This window comes from Galeopterus variegatus, unplaced genomic scaffold (assembly GCF_000696425.1).
Source record: "Galeopterus variegatus unplaced genomic scaffold, G_variegatus-3.0.2 Scaffold1498, whole genome shotgun sequence".
Taxonomy (NCBI): domain Eukaryota; kingdom Metazoa; phylum Chordata; class Mammalia; order Dermoptera; family Cynocephalidae; genus Galeopterus; species Galeopterus variegatus.
In genome coordinates, this window is record NW_007727609.1 from 48,760 (window position 1) to 62,567 (window position 13,808).

General features: G+C 54.2%; 1 protein-coding gene across 1 annotated transcript; it reads right to left on the bottom strand.

Moving 5' to 3' along the window:
• Positions 1-2,520: 2,520 nt before the first annotated feature.
• REN (renin) lies at positions 2,521-13,590 on the bottom strand. Its single transcript, XM_008577355.1, has 10 exons — positions 13,493-13,590; positions 9,851-10,001; positions 9,222-9,345; positions 8,492-8,610; positions 7,304-7,500; positions 5,455-5,463; positions 4,772-4,891; positions 4,237-4,381; positions 3,264-3,362; positions 2,521-2,682 (listed from the first exon to the last, which is right to left on the bottom strand). Exons 1-10 carry the CDS (start codon positions 13,588-13,590, stop codon positions 2,521-2,523), a joined length of 1,224 nt encoding a protein of 407 aa, XP_008575577.1.
• Between the last annotated feature and the right edge of the window lie 218 nt (positions 13,591-13,808).

The window sequence follows — 13,808 nt, forward strand, 5'->3', positions numbered from 1 at the left end:
TTCCCGAGCTGCTAGACCGGGGCCGGCCTCTCCTGGTAGCTGCGGCAGGGGAGGGGGAGGGCTCTTCCCGCGCCCCCTCCTCATCCTGGAATACGGAGATCCGGCTGCTCCCAAGCTGTCGGCTTGGGGTCCCCCTTCTCTCGCCCCCTAGCTGTCCTCGCTCCCTGTCTCCTGTGCCTGGACCCCTGGAAGAGTCTCTGCAAGAGCGGCCCTGCTGCATCTCAAAGGCTCTTCCCTGCAGGGAGCTCCCCAGACCCGCAACCCCCACCCCACACGTTCCATGGAGAGAGGACATTGGGTGGTGGTGTTAGGAGTGGCAGTCCGCAGACTGGACTGTCCCCAACAGGCCACAGAACATTCCCGGGCACTGAGTGTTTAGACACATCTTAGGCCAGGACTTTGAGCAAGATTGAGTTTTGGTCAGTAAATAATCCTCCCCTCCTGGGAGTCTGGCTGGGGCGGGTAGAAGGCAAGCAAGGGTCCAGAGTCCAGTGATTTGTTGGACATTAGGGGTGTGGAGGTGGGCAGACCCAGTGCTCTCCTTGAGAAGCAGAGGTAAAGGCCTGGCACAGCCATAGGGCCAGGGCAAGATGTGCTGATGGCTGCTGAGAGGGAAGAAGGGGAAGGGATGGCTAGGTGTCCCGGGTAGAGTTGCTGAAGGAGACAATGGATAGAGGCCAGGCCAGCTTAGGGGCAAGCCTCTCTGATAGCCAGACTGTCCTCTGGTCATTTTCTGTCACCTCCTGAGCAGGATTCTGTTGGCTGCAAGCCCTCTTCCACAGCGAGGCTTCAGTTGCCCACTGTCCTCTTCTGCCTCAGGGAGCCCACTAGTCATATTTCACTGTCCCACCCAGAAAAGTGCCTATGGAGAAGGGGCCCTTTTGTTTCCCCTACTTGTCCCTTTGGCCTATTCGGCAACCTCTCAATCATAAGGCCCCAGTGATTGTTGCTGTCCAGAGTCCAGCTCTGCCTAGCGGCGATGGGATGCTCTGTATCTGTGCTGTCCAATGCAGTGGCCACTAGCCACGTGTGGCTATCCAGCACTTGAAATGCGGCTAGTGTGATGTTTTAATTTTAATTTAAATGTAAATAGCCATATGTGGCTACCATATCGTACAGTGTAGGAGATGATGGGGGGCTGCCTACCTTAAGGTCATGGAACACCAGGATGTCAGAGCTGGAAAGGACACTGCCTCCAACCCTTCCTTTTGCACTTTTGCAGTGAGGAAATAAAGCCACACAGGGCAAGGGGACATGGAGAATCAGTGGGAGTCTAGGGTCCTGTAGGCCAGGCTTGTGTTCTTGGCTTTGCACAGGAATGTTGCAGATGGCTCCTGCCTGTGGGAATATTGCCCTAGAGAAGCCCTGGGGCCCCACGCAATCCCTGGAGGCTGCAGTTCTAGAGGTACTGAAGGCCTGATTGGACAACTCAGTGCCTCAGATTTTTTGGTCAAAAGATGGGTGAGCGGCCACAGTGAAGAAGAGCTTCACCAGCTTCGTGTGCAAGCTGCTTTCTCATTCCCCAAGCTACGTGTACCCCGCAGACAGCCCAGCGGGCAAGAGTTGGGGCAGAGACTTTAGCCTGAGGAGTCCTGAGTCCATGAAATGGAGGAGAGCAGTGCATGCACGCCTGTGTGCTTGCACACCTGGCCCTGCACCCTGCTGCATGAGGCTCTGCACCTGTGACAGTCCCAACTGCACATGTTAAGGTGGAAAGCCCCCAGACCTGAGTCAAAGGGGCTGGGTTCTAGTCTTGATTCCTCACTACCTTACAGTACTGTTTACTACATGATTCTTCACTGCGTGTTCTCGGACGAATGCTTTCTACTCTCTGGACCTCAGTATCCCCATGTCTAAAGTGGGACTAATGGTTTAATTTCAGATGTTGTACATTTTTAGGTGGCAGTGCCTTAGACTGCCTGCGTAAATAGCGATTTTGGGGTAGGGGCCAGTGGATCTGCAGTGGGTAGGAAGCAGGGTGAGGGGCGTTTGACAGGGCACGAGAAGCAGGGCTGTCTAGCTCAGCAGGGCAGAGCCTGAGCTTGTAGCTGGCTTCTCTGAGCTGGGAGCATCTTTCTGACTCACAGCCTACTGCCACGGCATTAGCCTTGGGCCTGAGGGGCGAGAAGGGGCACAAGGTTAGCTCCATTGTGTACACAACTCCACCTAAGCCCTGCCGACAGCAGGTGGATGGCATCACCCCTGCATGCAGGAGCCTGGGGGGAATGTGGAGTTCGTCAGTCTGTGTCACATTCCTGTCCGCACATGATCATGCAGGTGCCCCTCCCTCTGTTCCAAACCCCAGTGAAACCAGATGCCATGGGTTGTGAACATAAAGTCTTTATTCCATTTGTCCTCAAAGCAGGGAAGGGCTGGTGCAGGGGGCAAGGCAAGCATCCAACGGGAGCTCCACACACAGTGTCCGCACGTGAGGGCACAAGCCCAGGCAGAAGGGGTTCCCAGAGGGTGCTCCTGCTCTGGGCTAGGGCTGAGGACAGTCCCACCAGGCAGCAGAGTGCCTCAGCGGGCCAAGGCGAAGCCAATGCGATTGTTATGCCGATCAAACTCTGTGTAGAACTTGCGGATGAAGCTGGCACCCAGGACCCAGACGGGCCCAGTGGGCGGTGGGACATCCAGGCCATGGAGGGCCAGCGTGCACAGGTCATTGTTACTGTAGGGGTCCTGGCAGGAAGAGGAGGGTTGCTCCACTGTCCAGCACATGACCATTCCCCCTTCCTCTTGCCTGACCCCAGCAGCTGCCTTCAGCAACATTCCCGCTCCACTCCCCCAGCCACGCTGGGCCCCATCCTGGATTGCACCTGTCCTGGGTGCAGATGCTGTGCTAGACACCAGGCAAACAAGGCATCAAGCACTGTACTATCTTTAAGAGCTTACAGTCTGGCTTAGCTTCTGATCCTAGACAAGTTACTGAACTTCTCTAAGCCTACTGCATGTGAAAAGATAAGAATATAGGAGCAGAGGATTACCAGGAGCATTTGATAAGAAAACGGAGATAAAGGGACAAACGGTGCACACTGGAATCACCTGGGGAGTTGTGACACTCTGATGTCCAAGTGCCACTCCTAGAGGTTCTGATTTAATAGGTCTGGGATGTGGCCTGGGCCCTGGGACTTCTAAAAGCAATCCAGGTGAAACGTGCAGCCAGCTTGAGAACCACTGGTGTAGTACATAACCTGTGCGTTGTGCCGTGTCCCCCTCTGAGTCCCCTGCACACCCTTCCTCCCTGCTGCCGAGCGCCTCACCTGCAGCACGTAGTCCGCACTGGTGAGCGTGTAGGCTCTGCCTCCCAGGTGGAAGGAGATGTCAGGGAGTGTGGGCACCTGGTTACAGTTCACAACATACTGGGGGGAGGGGAAAGGGAGCCCTTTTGAGTGTGGGGACCTTTCGGGGGACCCAGAGCTCTGTGTGTGCTTGTGGCCTGGCCCCTCTGCTGGAGAGAACTGGGCACAGAGCCCTCCCCCACCCGCCCCACACCCCAGGGGACCAGCTGCACATGTGGTGAGAGGTGGAGAGGGGAAGGACCTAATGGTGCCTGGGGTGATTTCAGGGCCTGGAGCTCTCCCCACCCCGCACCCTTCCCCTCTACTTCTTACTTCNGAAAACGGAGATAAAGGGACAAACGGTGCACACTGGAATCACCTGGGGAGTTGTGACACTCCGATGTCCAAGTGCCACTCCTAGAGGTTCTGATTTAATAGGTCTGGGATGTGGCCTGGGCCCTGGGACTTCTAAAAGCAATCCAGGTAAAACGTGCAGCCAGCTTGAGAACCACTGGTGTAGTACATAACCTGTGCATTGTGCCGTGTCCCCCGCTGAGTCCCCTGCACACCCTTCCTCCCTGCTGCCGAGCGCCTCACCTGCAGCACGTAGTCCACACTGGTGAGCGTGTAGGCTCTGCCTCCCAGGTGGAAGGAGATGTCAGGGAGTGTGGGCACCTGGTTACAGTTCACAACATACTGGGGGGAGGGGAAAGGGAGCCCTTTTGAGTGTGGGGACCTTTCGGGGGACCCAGAGCTCTGTGTGTGCTTGTGGCCTGGCCCCTCTGCTGGAGAGAACTGGGCACAGAGCCCTCCCCCACCCGCCCCACACCCCAGGGGACCAGCTGCACATGTGGTGAGAGGTGAGAGGTGGAGAGGGGAAGGACCTAATGGTGCCTAGGGTGATTTCAGGGCCTGGAGCTCTCCCCACCCCGCACCCTTCCCCTCTACTTCTTACTTCATCTGTGCTCAGCTCCATGGCGCCCAGGGCCTCCATGAGCAGCTGCAGGGAGCCGGTGGGCCCTGAGATGTAGGATGCACCTGTATCCACCACCGCCATGCAGCCCTCCTCACAGAGCAAGGTGGCCGACCTCACGGACACCCTGGGGGAAGCCACAGTCAGACAGACAGACAGACAGACAGAAGGCTAATGGGGCACCTCCGGGCTGCCTATCTTTCCTGAGGGAGTTATGCTGGTGGTACAGTGATGCACTGGAGGAGGGCAAGGCAGAGAGAAGAGGAGGGAAGGGGCTGTCCCCTCCCTTAGCACGTGGCTCAGTGACATCCCCACCTCTCCAAAAGCCCCCTCCCCCTCTGTTCCTCATAGCTTGGTGTTCTCCATCCTGGACAGAGCAGGGAGGGACCAAATGGTGGCTGTACCTTAAGAAGTGGCTGCATCTGGGGACAAGGCAGGATGGTCACCCTGCCCCTTCCCTACCCCACCCCCAGGGGCAGTAGCATTTTTGGAGTGGGAAGGGTGATGGATTCCTGACCCCTTCATCTTGATCTGCCAGGAGCCGGTCTTGCTGACGCTCACGTAGTGGAAATGCCCTTGGTAATACTGGGGGTCGCTGCCTCCCAGCACAATCTCTCCCCCCAGCAAGTGGGAGTTCCTAAAGGGAAGATCAGAGGCTCTTGAAGACCCAGCGACTCAAGCAACAAGGAAAGGTTGGGCAAGGGTGCAGGGCGGGGCAGAGGGCTTTGCAGTAGAGGAAAGTGGGACAGATCAAAAGGCTCGAAGCTGTCATTATGAACCATGCAGGACATACCGCTTCTCCGCCTTTCTTGCCCCTCCCCAAGCCCAATGAGAGGTTTGTCCAGGGTGGACCAGACACACCCCAAAAAGCATCCCCAGAGAGGTCACAGAAAAGGGACACATACAAGAATAGTGAGTAGATGCAAACAAGATTCAAATTTCCTCCCCCACTTGGGCTCAGGCTGTGGGAGTTGGGCAGGCACATGAGAAGGGACTCCAGAGGCTGCTGAGTGAGGGGTGGGTAGGGGGTGCATAGGGGCATGAAGACAGCGGGACGGAGGGGCAGAGAACTTCGGCAGCTAGTGGAGCCTGGGTCTGCTGAAGTGAGTTTTGGGCAGGTGGCGTATGTGATTCTGGGTCAGGTGCTCAGGGAGTATTGGAGGGTCAGGGCCATGGGGGGGATCGATCTCGTCTCCTTACTTGGAATTTCTGTAGAGAAAGAGAGACAGCAGAAAGGAAGCCTTCATTTCAGGTGCACCTCACCAGCCGGGATGTTTGTCAGGATGGGTGTTATGCAATCTCTTTTTACCCTTCAGGCAATGGAGTCACCAAGAGGCAAAGACACTTTCCTGAGTCACCCAGGCCAGGAGTGGACGAGTGGGGGACTGGAACCAGGGTTCCTTGTGCCCAGCCAGAAACTGATCCCCCTTGCCTTTCTCTCTTTCAGGCTGCACACTGCCTCCTGAGGCTCAGGGGCTACCTTAGGGCTGCTTTCCAGAGTGTGCATGCATGAGCGATGCGGTTTTCCAGAATTCATAATGGAGGCATGTGTACATGCACATGTGTGCATGGGTGTGTAGGTGTGCACACATTATTTGGTGCAAGCGTAAATGACTTGTGCATTTGCAAATGTGGATGCGTTAGCATGGGCTCCCTCCCAACACAGGATCTCTGGCCATTCCCTCCTTCCCACCCAAGGTGAAGGATGGGGCAGGCCCCCTCTTCTGCAAAGCCTGCCTTCATCCTGCATGCTGGGGCCTCGTCCCCACATGGCCTCCAGACTCCTGTGCCCCCATTTATCTCCTCATTTTTTCCCACAGTTTCAATCGCTTGCTTTCCATTGGCTTCTTCCCCCACCTACAAGCATTGCTCAAGCATCCTCTACCATTTAAAAACACCCACCCTTCCTTTCCCTGCTTCTCTCAGGATCCCACCCCATACCCACCGCACATTCCCTTCCTTGTTGAATTTCCCAGCACAGCCTACGTGTTGTGACCTCTACTTCCTGACACCCACATCCACATCTTTACTGTTTGCCATCTGGCCTTGTCCCCACTTCCTCTAAAACGGCTCTTCCCAAGACCACCCTTGACTGCAGAGCTACCAACTGGTGGCCTTTTCTCAGTGCCTCCCTTTCTGTCCCCAGACCAGAGACTCCTCTCCATTTTAACTCTGCGGTTTCTCTGGTCTCCCACCCTCCCCTCCATTCTCACTGCCATGAGCTTCGTGTTCTTAATCCTATGACCTCTTGTCCCCAGCGCCTGCCATCTTTCTAGTCCCAGCAGCTCGGAGCGGGTTACAACACTGCTCAAGAGCTAACAGTAGCTTCCCAAGGTTGGCTGCGCTGCATATAAGCTCAGCCTAGAATTGAAAAGCATCCATGATTTTCAGCGCTGTGCTCCTTGTATGCCTGTGACACTTATCACGTCGTAATATTTCTCGCCTTCCCTGTCACAGTGTAAGCGCTATGAGAATAGAAGGGTAGGGATTCTGTCTAGTTCACTGTGTTCACTGCTGTAACCCCAGAGCCCCCCACAGGGCCAGGAGCATGGCATTTACGGAATCAATGAGTGAGCCGGTAAACAAATGAAGGGGCTAATGAATGAATGAAATTGGCGGTCTCTGTGTGGGAGGAGCCACAGCCCTCACAGGGAGGATCTGCAGGTCACAGCAATGGCTTATTTCCCGTCCCCCCCCCACCCCCTGCATCTCCTCTTGTTCCAGAGCAGCACTGTCCATTGGAACGTCTGCCATGACGGGAATGTTCTACAGCTGCACTGTCCAATACGGTGGTCACTATCTGCCATGACTGCTGAGCACTTGAAATGTGGCTAGTGCTACCCAGGAATGAATGCTTCATTTTATTTCATTTTAATTAATTTACATTTAAATAGTGGCTTCATCTTGGCTAATGAAGCTCTAGATATTGATTGACTACTGCCTAATGACAAATACATCAAAATCCTAGCCCGGACTCTCCTCCCACCCTCCCAGCTCCTCTGTCCCCCTCCCCGCCCCCTGCCTCAACCCCTGAAGTCCCAGGCCCCACCTGCCATAGTAGACTGAGAAGACGTCCTCTTTTAGCACCCTCTGGGAGAGGATGTGGTCAAAGACAGGGGTGACCCCGCCGACGGCCTGTGCAGGGAAGCCCATGCCCAGAACCCCATCAAACTTGGCCAGCATGAAGGGTATCAGGGGTAGCTCCGTGACCTCTCCAAACGTCTGTGTCACTGTGATTCCACCCACCTGCGGGAGGAAAGACCAGAGGAGACCCAGTCCACTGCTCACCCCCTGGCCCGGGTTTGGTGCAGGCTTCCATGCGAGGGGCCCCGGGGACACATATGCTCCAGGGTACAGCAATTTAGGGTAAGACTATTTCATCAATCCCACACACATACCCTCCCTCCTGACACATATTTATGCTATGGGGGCCAGAGAGAACTGGGGCTGACCAGTGACTGGAAGGACAGAGGCTGAGGGGTGCTCCCACCGAGCAGCAATAGGGAAGGTGCCAAGAGCTCCCACACCCCCTTCCCAGTGCCCCCACTTCCACATCAGCAGGACTGGGTCCCAGCCCCCCACCCCATCATGGGCTAAGGGTTTCTTCAGCACAGCCAGGATGGCCCTACATGCTCTTTACCTGATTTCACAGACAAAGGGAGAAGGAAAGGGCTCACACTGATTTCCTCTTGGCTTCCAGGTGCACCCCTCCCCTGACTGACAGATCAGGGGCTGGAGAAACTCCAGAATGGAGAAGGGGCCAGGCACTGGTCAGATGAAAAAGAAAACCAGGCCCTGACCCTAATCCCAAACTCTAACCTCAACACCCATGCCTCACCCTAAAACCAGGCCTGACCATAAGGTCAATAATACTCCTGATCCTGACGTTGACCCTAGACTTTGGTCTAGGTGTGGTTAAGGACCCAGTCAGAGCTGGTGACCTCAGACAGGTTATTTGACTGGAGGCTGTGGGGCTCAGGACAACCCCTGCATGCAAGTTAGATGCAAAAGCCTCCACAAACCACCCAGCGGTGAGCTAGTGGCTCAGGTTTGCTCCACCACAGGTTCTGCTCGTTTGCAGCTCCAGCTAGTCGCCTTAGAGCAGGGTGATCCTCAACTCCCCAGGCTCCGAAGTAGGCTGCAATGGACCTTCCCCCAAATGTGGGCCCTGGAGGGGCAGGAGAGGCCTGGGGACAGAAGGGCAGGGGGTCAAATGACTTGCAGCAGCCCCACTTACAGTCACCATGTCCTGGCTGAGGAAGCCTTTGACCTTTCCTGATCCGTAGTAGATGGTGAATTCCGTCCCATTCTCCATGTAGGTGGAGGATTCCGAGGAGTCATAGAGGCTGTGAATCTCTGGAAGAGAAACACAGGCTCAGATCTATCCAAGAGCAGCCCAGGCAGGGGGAGCTCGGAGGCAGGGTGCATCGTGGGTATGGCTGGTGTATTTGAGGACTTAGATTAGGGCTGGGCTTGAGCTGAGGTTGGGGGTTTGGAAAATGTGTTTTAATCAGTTAAGAACTGTGTTTCTTGGGTCTGTCATATGTGCCCATACTTCTGAGAATTTTCTCTCCAATAAAGCATCTTAAAGTAATTGCTAACACTAGTAACACCAGAGAAGATTCTGGGCACAGAGTAAGTGCTCAGTAAGAAGTTGTTGACTAAGGTTGGGATGGAAGAGCCCAAGTGTCTGGGCTGGGTTTGAGAATTCAATCTTATCTCGACCTCAGAAAGACTGGGAAATGGCCTGGGTGGCCAGTGGGTTGGAGCTTGCTTTTTTACCTGGGTGGCCATATCAGGAAAATGGGAGATATTGTCCTTTCTCCTCTCAGGGTCAGTGGGCACTGAGGCAGAGAGGAAGCAGCTCGGATGGTAGCAGGAGGGACTTAGCTGGGTGTGGGGAAGGACTGCCCAAGTGTGGCAGGGCAGGGGGCTTGGGGAGAGGCACCACAGGTCATGGGTCTCACCACAGGCCGTGTAGAGAGGGCTGCACTTGGTGGAGGGCACCCAGAGGTTGGCGGAACCTGTGTCAAAGATGACTTTGAAGGTCTGGGGTGGGGTGCCGATGCCAATCTCGCCATAGTACTGGGTCTACAGGGGTGAAAAGAAGGAGGTGGCTGGAGGCGCTCAGGGAGTCTTGGGTCTTGGGGTCTTGCCTGGATCCACCCTTGGCTCTTGGGGCAAGATGAGGCAGATTCTATAGTCTCTCTGCGTTTCCATTTTCCTGCAGGGACTGCGTGGGAGGCTTAGCACCGTCCCATGGCATCCCAGGATGTGGGGATGCAGGAGGCTCAGTGAGACATGAGAGTGGCATAAAAACACTGAAAATGAATCAGGAAGGCACCCCGACCTTGACAGCCCACTGTAGCCTAACCTAACCCTAACCTACCCACCCAGCCTAACCCTGCCTCTGAGCACCTTCCTTCCCTTTGTGCCTCAGGCTTCCCAGCTGTAAAATGGGACTTTTCTAGGGTGCTTACGTGCTCCTTGGATCCTCAGTCAAACACAGTGTGCAAAGAGAGAGCCTTGCAGCAGAGAGAGCCCTAGGCCTATGAAAGAAAAGAGACAGACGGGGAGCACGGGGCCAGGCACTCACGTCCAGGTAGTTGGTAAGGACCACGGGGGAGGTGCTGTTGCCAAAGGAGAGCCTCCTGGTGAACTGGCGCCACTCGGCCCCAAGCCTGGCCATATCCACACCTCGCTCCTTCAGGCTTTCTCGGACTGAGGGCATTTTCTTGAGGAAGATCCTGCCAGGGCAGAGGAAGAAGAAGTAGAGTCCTGTACTTCCCTGCAGTAATGGTAGCGTCTCTGAGGCCACCTCCGGCTTTTAGTACAACTATCCCTGACCCCAGCCCAGACACCTAAGAATCACTTTCGTGCCCTAGGGCCTCTGAGAATTTATGAGAATCACCTCTTATAAACAGTCAATTTACATGTAGTAAATAACCCTCCACTAACTTCATTCCGTAATTATGTTTTTTTTTTTTTCTTTTTGTCTTTTTTACTGACCGGTAACGGGATCGCAACCCTTGGTGTCGCGCCCGCACCGGGGACCAGCAACGGGATCGCAACCCTCGGTGTTGCGCCCGCACCGCGCTCAGCCAGTGAGCAGGAACCGGTCTCCACATGGGATCCGAACCCTCGGCAGGAGGGGCGCCGCGCTCCCAAGCGGCGCACTCTCTAGTGCGCCACCGGGCCGGCCCGCGTAATTATGTTTTGAACACCTACTCTGAACCTCACTGTGCTGGATCTGGGGATAAAAAGATAAAGATCTTCGCTGCCTAAATTTAAGGAACTCCAGCAGGCAGAGAGACAGGAAACATGCAATGACATCCCCTCTGAGGAGGGGAAGGCTGGGGAGTGTCCCCCTCAATGCTGGACAGGGAGGCAGTGCCATGTGAGGCCTGTAGGTGGCAGCAGATGTCCACAGCAGCCTGCGGGGTCTCCAGGACCCCTGGGGGCAGGCGCCCAGCCAGGGCTGCTGTGGGGTGGATTGATTGAAGCAGATCGGGCAGGAAGAGAGGCCAGCACCTCCAGAGTGCCTGTGCACCTTGTCCTTGGAAAGATGTGTCTTGGGCCGAAGTCCCAGTCCCTCGTCCTCTTGACCTGACAACTTCCCATCTCCTTTGGGAGGCAGAATTCGCAAGAGACCTAGGAAACTCACAGAATACTGAGCTGCTACCAGATGCTTGCCCAACACTGTACACATCCCATGTGAACCTCATAACAACTCTGCAAACTAGCTGTCATTATCCCATTTTGTCGATGAGGAAATGAAGCCTCACAGCGATAAAGGTGACTGAGAAATGATGGAGCAGGGATTCAAAGCATGTGTCTGGTCCTATTTCCCATATAAGGTCCCCACACTCTGACATGAAGGCTGTTTATCAAAGCCTGGAGGAAGATGTCTCTAGCTGTTGGCCACGGGGTCCCAGGATCAAAGCCCAGCTTAACTCTACAGCACACGCTGCCAAACACGCAGAGAGTCCCTCTTCCTTCTCAGCAGCTAGTCCTCTGTACTTGCCCCAGCCTTCCCTTCCCCCACCCGTGCATTCTACTTACTGTCCCCCCATTTTGCCCATGAACACAAATGCAACTTTCATGCCTATCAGTATAACATTGTAATGGAAATGATTTGTCATATTCCTATCATAGTTCACTGTTCACAAAATATTTTCACAATTACTTTATTTGATTCTCAGCTATCCCGACAAGTGGTGATTTTATCACTCCGATTTTACAGATGGGGTAATGGAGAGTCAGAGAATGTCTGACCGGGAAGGGGGTGCATTTCCCACCATTTACTCCCAAGAGTCTCTGCTTTGGACCTTTGCTTTTTTGCCATTTCCCTTTCAGAAAATATCTCCCCTCTCACTTTCCTTTTCCCCCAGTTCTTGAGTCCTTTCAAGCCCAGCATGCACCCCCACCTCCAGGAAACTTGCCCCAGGGACTGCAGTCCACACTGGCCTCACTTTTCCTCGGGCCACGACACATCCTGCTCCATTTTTCCCTGGCTGCTCCCAGCCAGCCCTGCACTGCCTATGGAGGTGGTGCATACGGTGGTGAGAGCATAGTGGCTGTGGGGGGCATGCGTGAATCCCCTTATATGCATGATTCTCAGCAAGTTACCTGACCTCTCTGGGCGTCTTCTGGGTCTCCAGTAGCTCCTCTATAAAAATGGGCCTACTGGTAATACCTGCCTCAGAGTCGCTGTGCAGACTGAATCAGCTGGCCACTGCTCGACAAATGTGACTGTGTGTGAGAGGCACTGGCAGCCACCCTGAGAACGGTGCTCGTCCGTTAACATCTCTCAGGGTGCCTTGCATGATTCTCTGTACATAGCAGGTAACAAAATTCCTATAACTGTTTCAAACGCCTGACTCTCTCCACTCCTTGCCTAATTCTATTCTTCTCTTTCAAATGGATTGGGGGTGGGGCTGCTGGGAAGCTCCCCGTTTCTTACCCCATGCTCCCAACTAGCAGTTACTTTCTGAGCACCTTGGAGCAGAGAAAGAGGCTTTGGAAACAAAAGACTGAGTGTGCTGAGATTCAGCTTCTTACATGTGACCTCCTTGAGCCTCAGTGTCCTTATCTGTAAAATGGGCATGTAGAGTTGTTGGGGTGTGATTTGAGATGAGACATGAAAAGATCCTGTGAAATCCTAAGCATTCTATAGGCTCAGCAACTATTTCTGTTATTAAAACCTGCCCTCGTACCTTCAGGACTTCTGGTCCCATCTGCAGTCCCCAAACAAAACCCCCATTTCTCTGTGAGGCCTTTCCCCAACTCTGCCACCTCCCCTTCTCCAGTCGTAATAAATCACTTGTTCCCACAGTCCTGGCATCGAATGGATGTTAGGGCTTTCTCCACCCTGCTTAGGCTGCCTTAAGCCTTTCTTTCAACATTGGTAATAATCCACGCTGCAGTACTAACCGAAGCTGGGTTCTTATAACATTACTGGCATGATACAAGGCTTTATAAGCATGATCTCATTCAGTCTTCAAAGCAGCCCTATGAAGCAGGGACTGTTACTATCCCCATTTTTAAAATGGTAAACTGAGCTAAACTGGCTGGTTGGCTCAGTTGGTTAGAGTGTGGTGCTGAAAACACCAAGGTCCAGGGTCTGATCCCTGTGCCAGCCAGCCTCCAAAAACAAAAACAACTGAGAGGGATGGCCCTTGGCTCACTTGGGAGAGTTTGGTGCTGATAACACCAAGGCCGTGGGTTCAGATCCCTATATAGGGATGGCCGGTTGCTCACTTGGGAGAGTGTGGTGCTGACAACACCAAGTCAAGGGTTAAGATCCCCTTACTGGATTAAAACAAAAACAAAAAACAAAAACAACTGAGACTCAGAAAGGCTAAGTAACTTGCCCATGGTTCTAGGACTAGTCCGTTCTGCTAATGGAGAAGATTTAGACCACGACAATCCAGTTTTATAAGCCTTCTGTTCAACCACTATATCATGCCACTGCCCTGGTAGAACTAACTGTACCCACGCCCTTCTTAGTCATTGTGAGCCTAATTATTGGTGCTCTGGGCAGGGTTCAAAAGACATGGCTTCCAGGCCTGACTAGTGCCACTTACTTATTGGCTGTGTGACATTGGGCAAGTCACTTGACCTCTCTAAACAGGACCGTCTGGTTGTGAGGATTGGATGACACCACATATCTGAAAGCCAGGGTGTTAGGGAGGTGGGAAGCCCTGCACCCCTGCCACCCCTTCTCTGCCTGAGTTACCGTCTGAAGGCCTCGGTGTCTGCAGGGAGACCAAAGGTGCAGGAGCCCCAGAGCACCAGCAGAAGTCCCCAGACAGGCATTCTGCTCCATTGGTCCATGGTCCTCCTCAGTCTGGGGCTCTCTCTGGGATCCGCTGAAGCCTGAGGCTCCCCAAGCCCCTCTCCTTTTATACATCGCACACACGGAGTAGTTGTGATTCTGCTCTGCCCTGATTTACTACCCTGGGGCAGGTGGCAGGGCAGCTAGTAATAAATCCCATCCGTGGGACCGAGGTAGGTGGATGACAGGTAATTGGGGTTCCGGATGTGGAGCAGAG

Bases quoted from the DNA above. Each gene is read 5' to 3' on its own strand.
- REN (XM_008577355.1), bottom strand. From the start codon at position 13,590: ATGGACCAATGGAGCAGAATGCCTGTCTGGGGACTTCTGCTGGTGCTC. The intron at 8,611-9,221 runs GTGAGACCCATG...TTTCTCTTCCAG, and splicing joins CCCTCTCTACACGGCCTGTG to AGATTCACAGCCTCTATGAC. The intron at 2,683-3,263 runs GTGAGGCGCTCG...TCTTCCTGCCAG, and splicing joins GTGCGGACTACGTGCTGCAG to GACCCCTACAGTAACAATGA.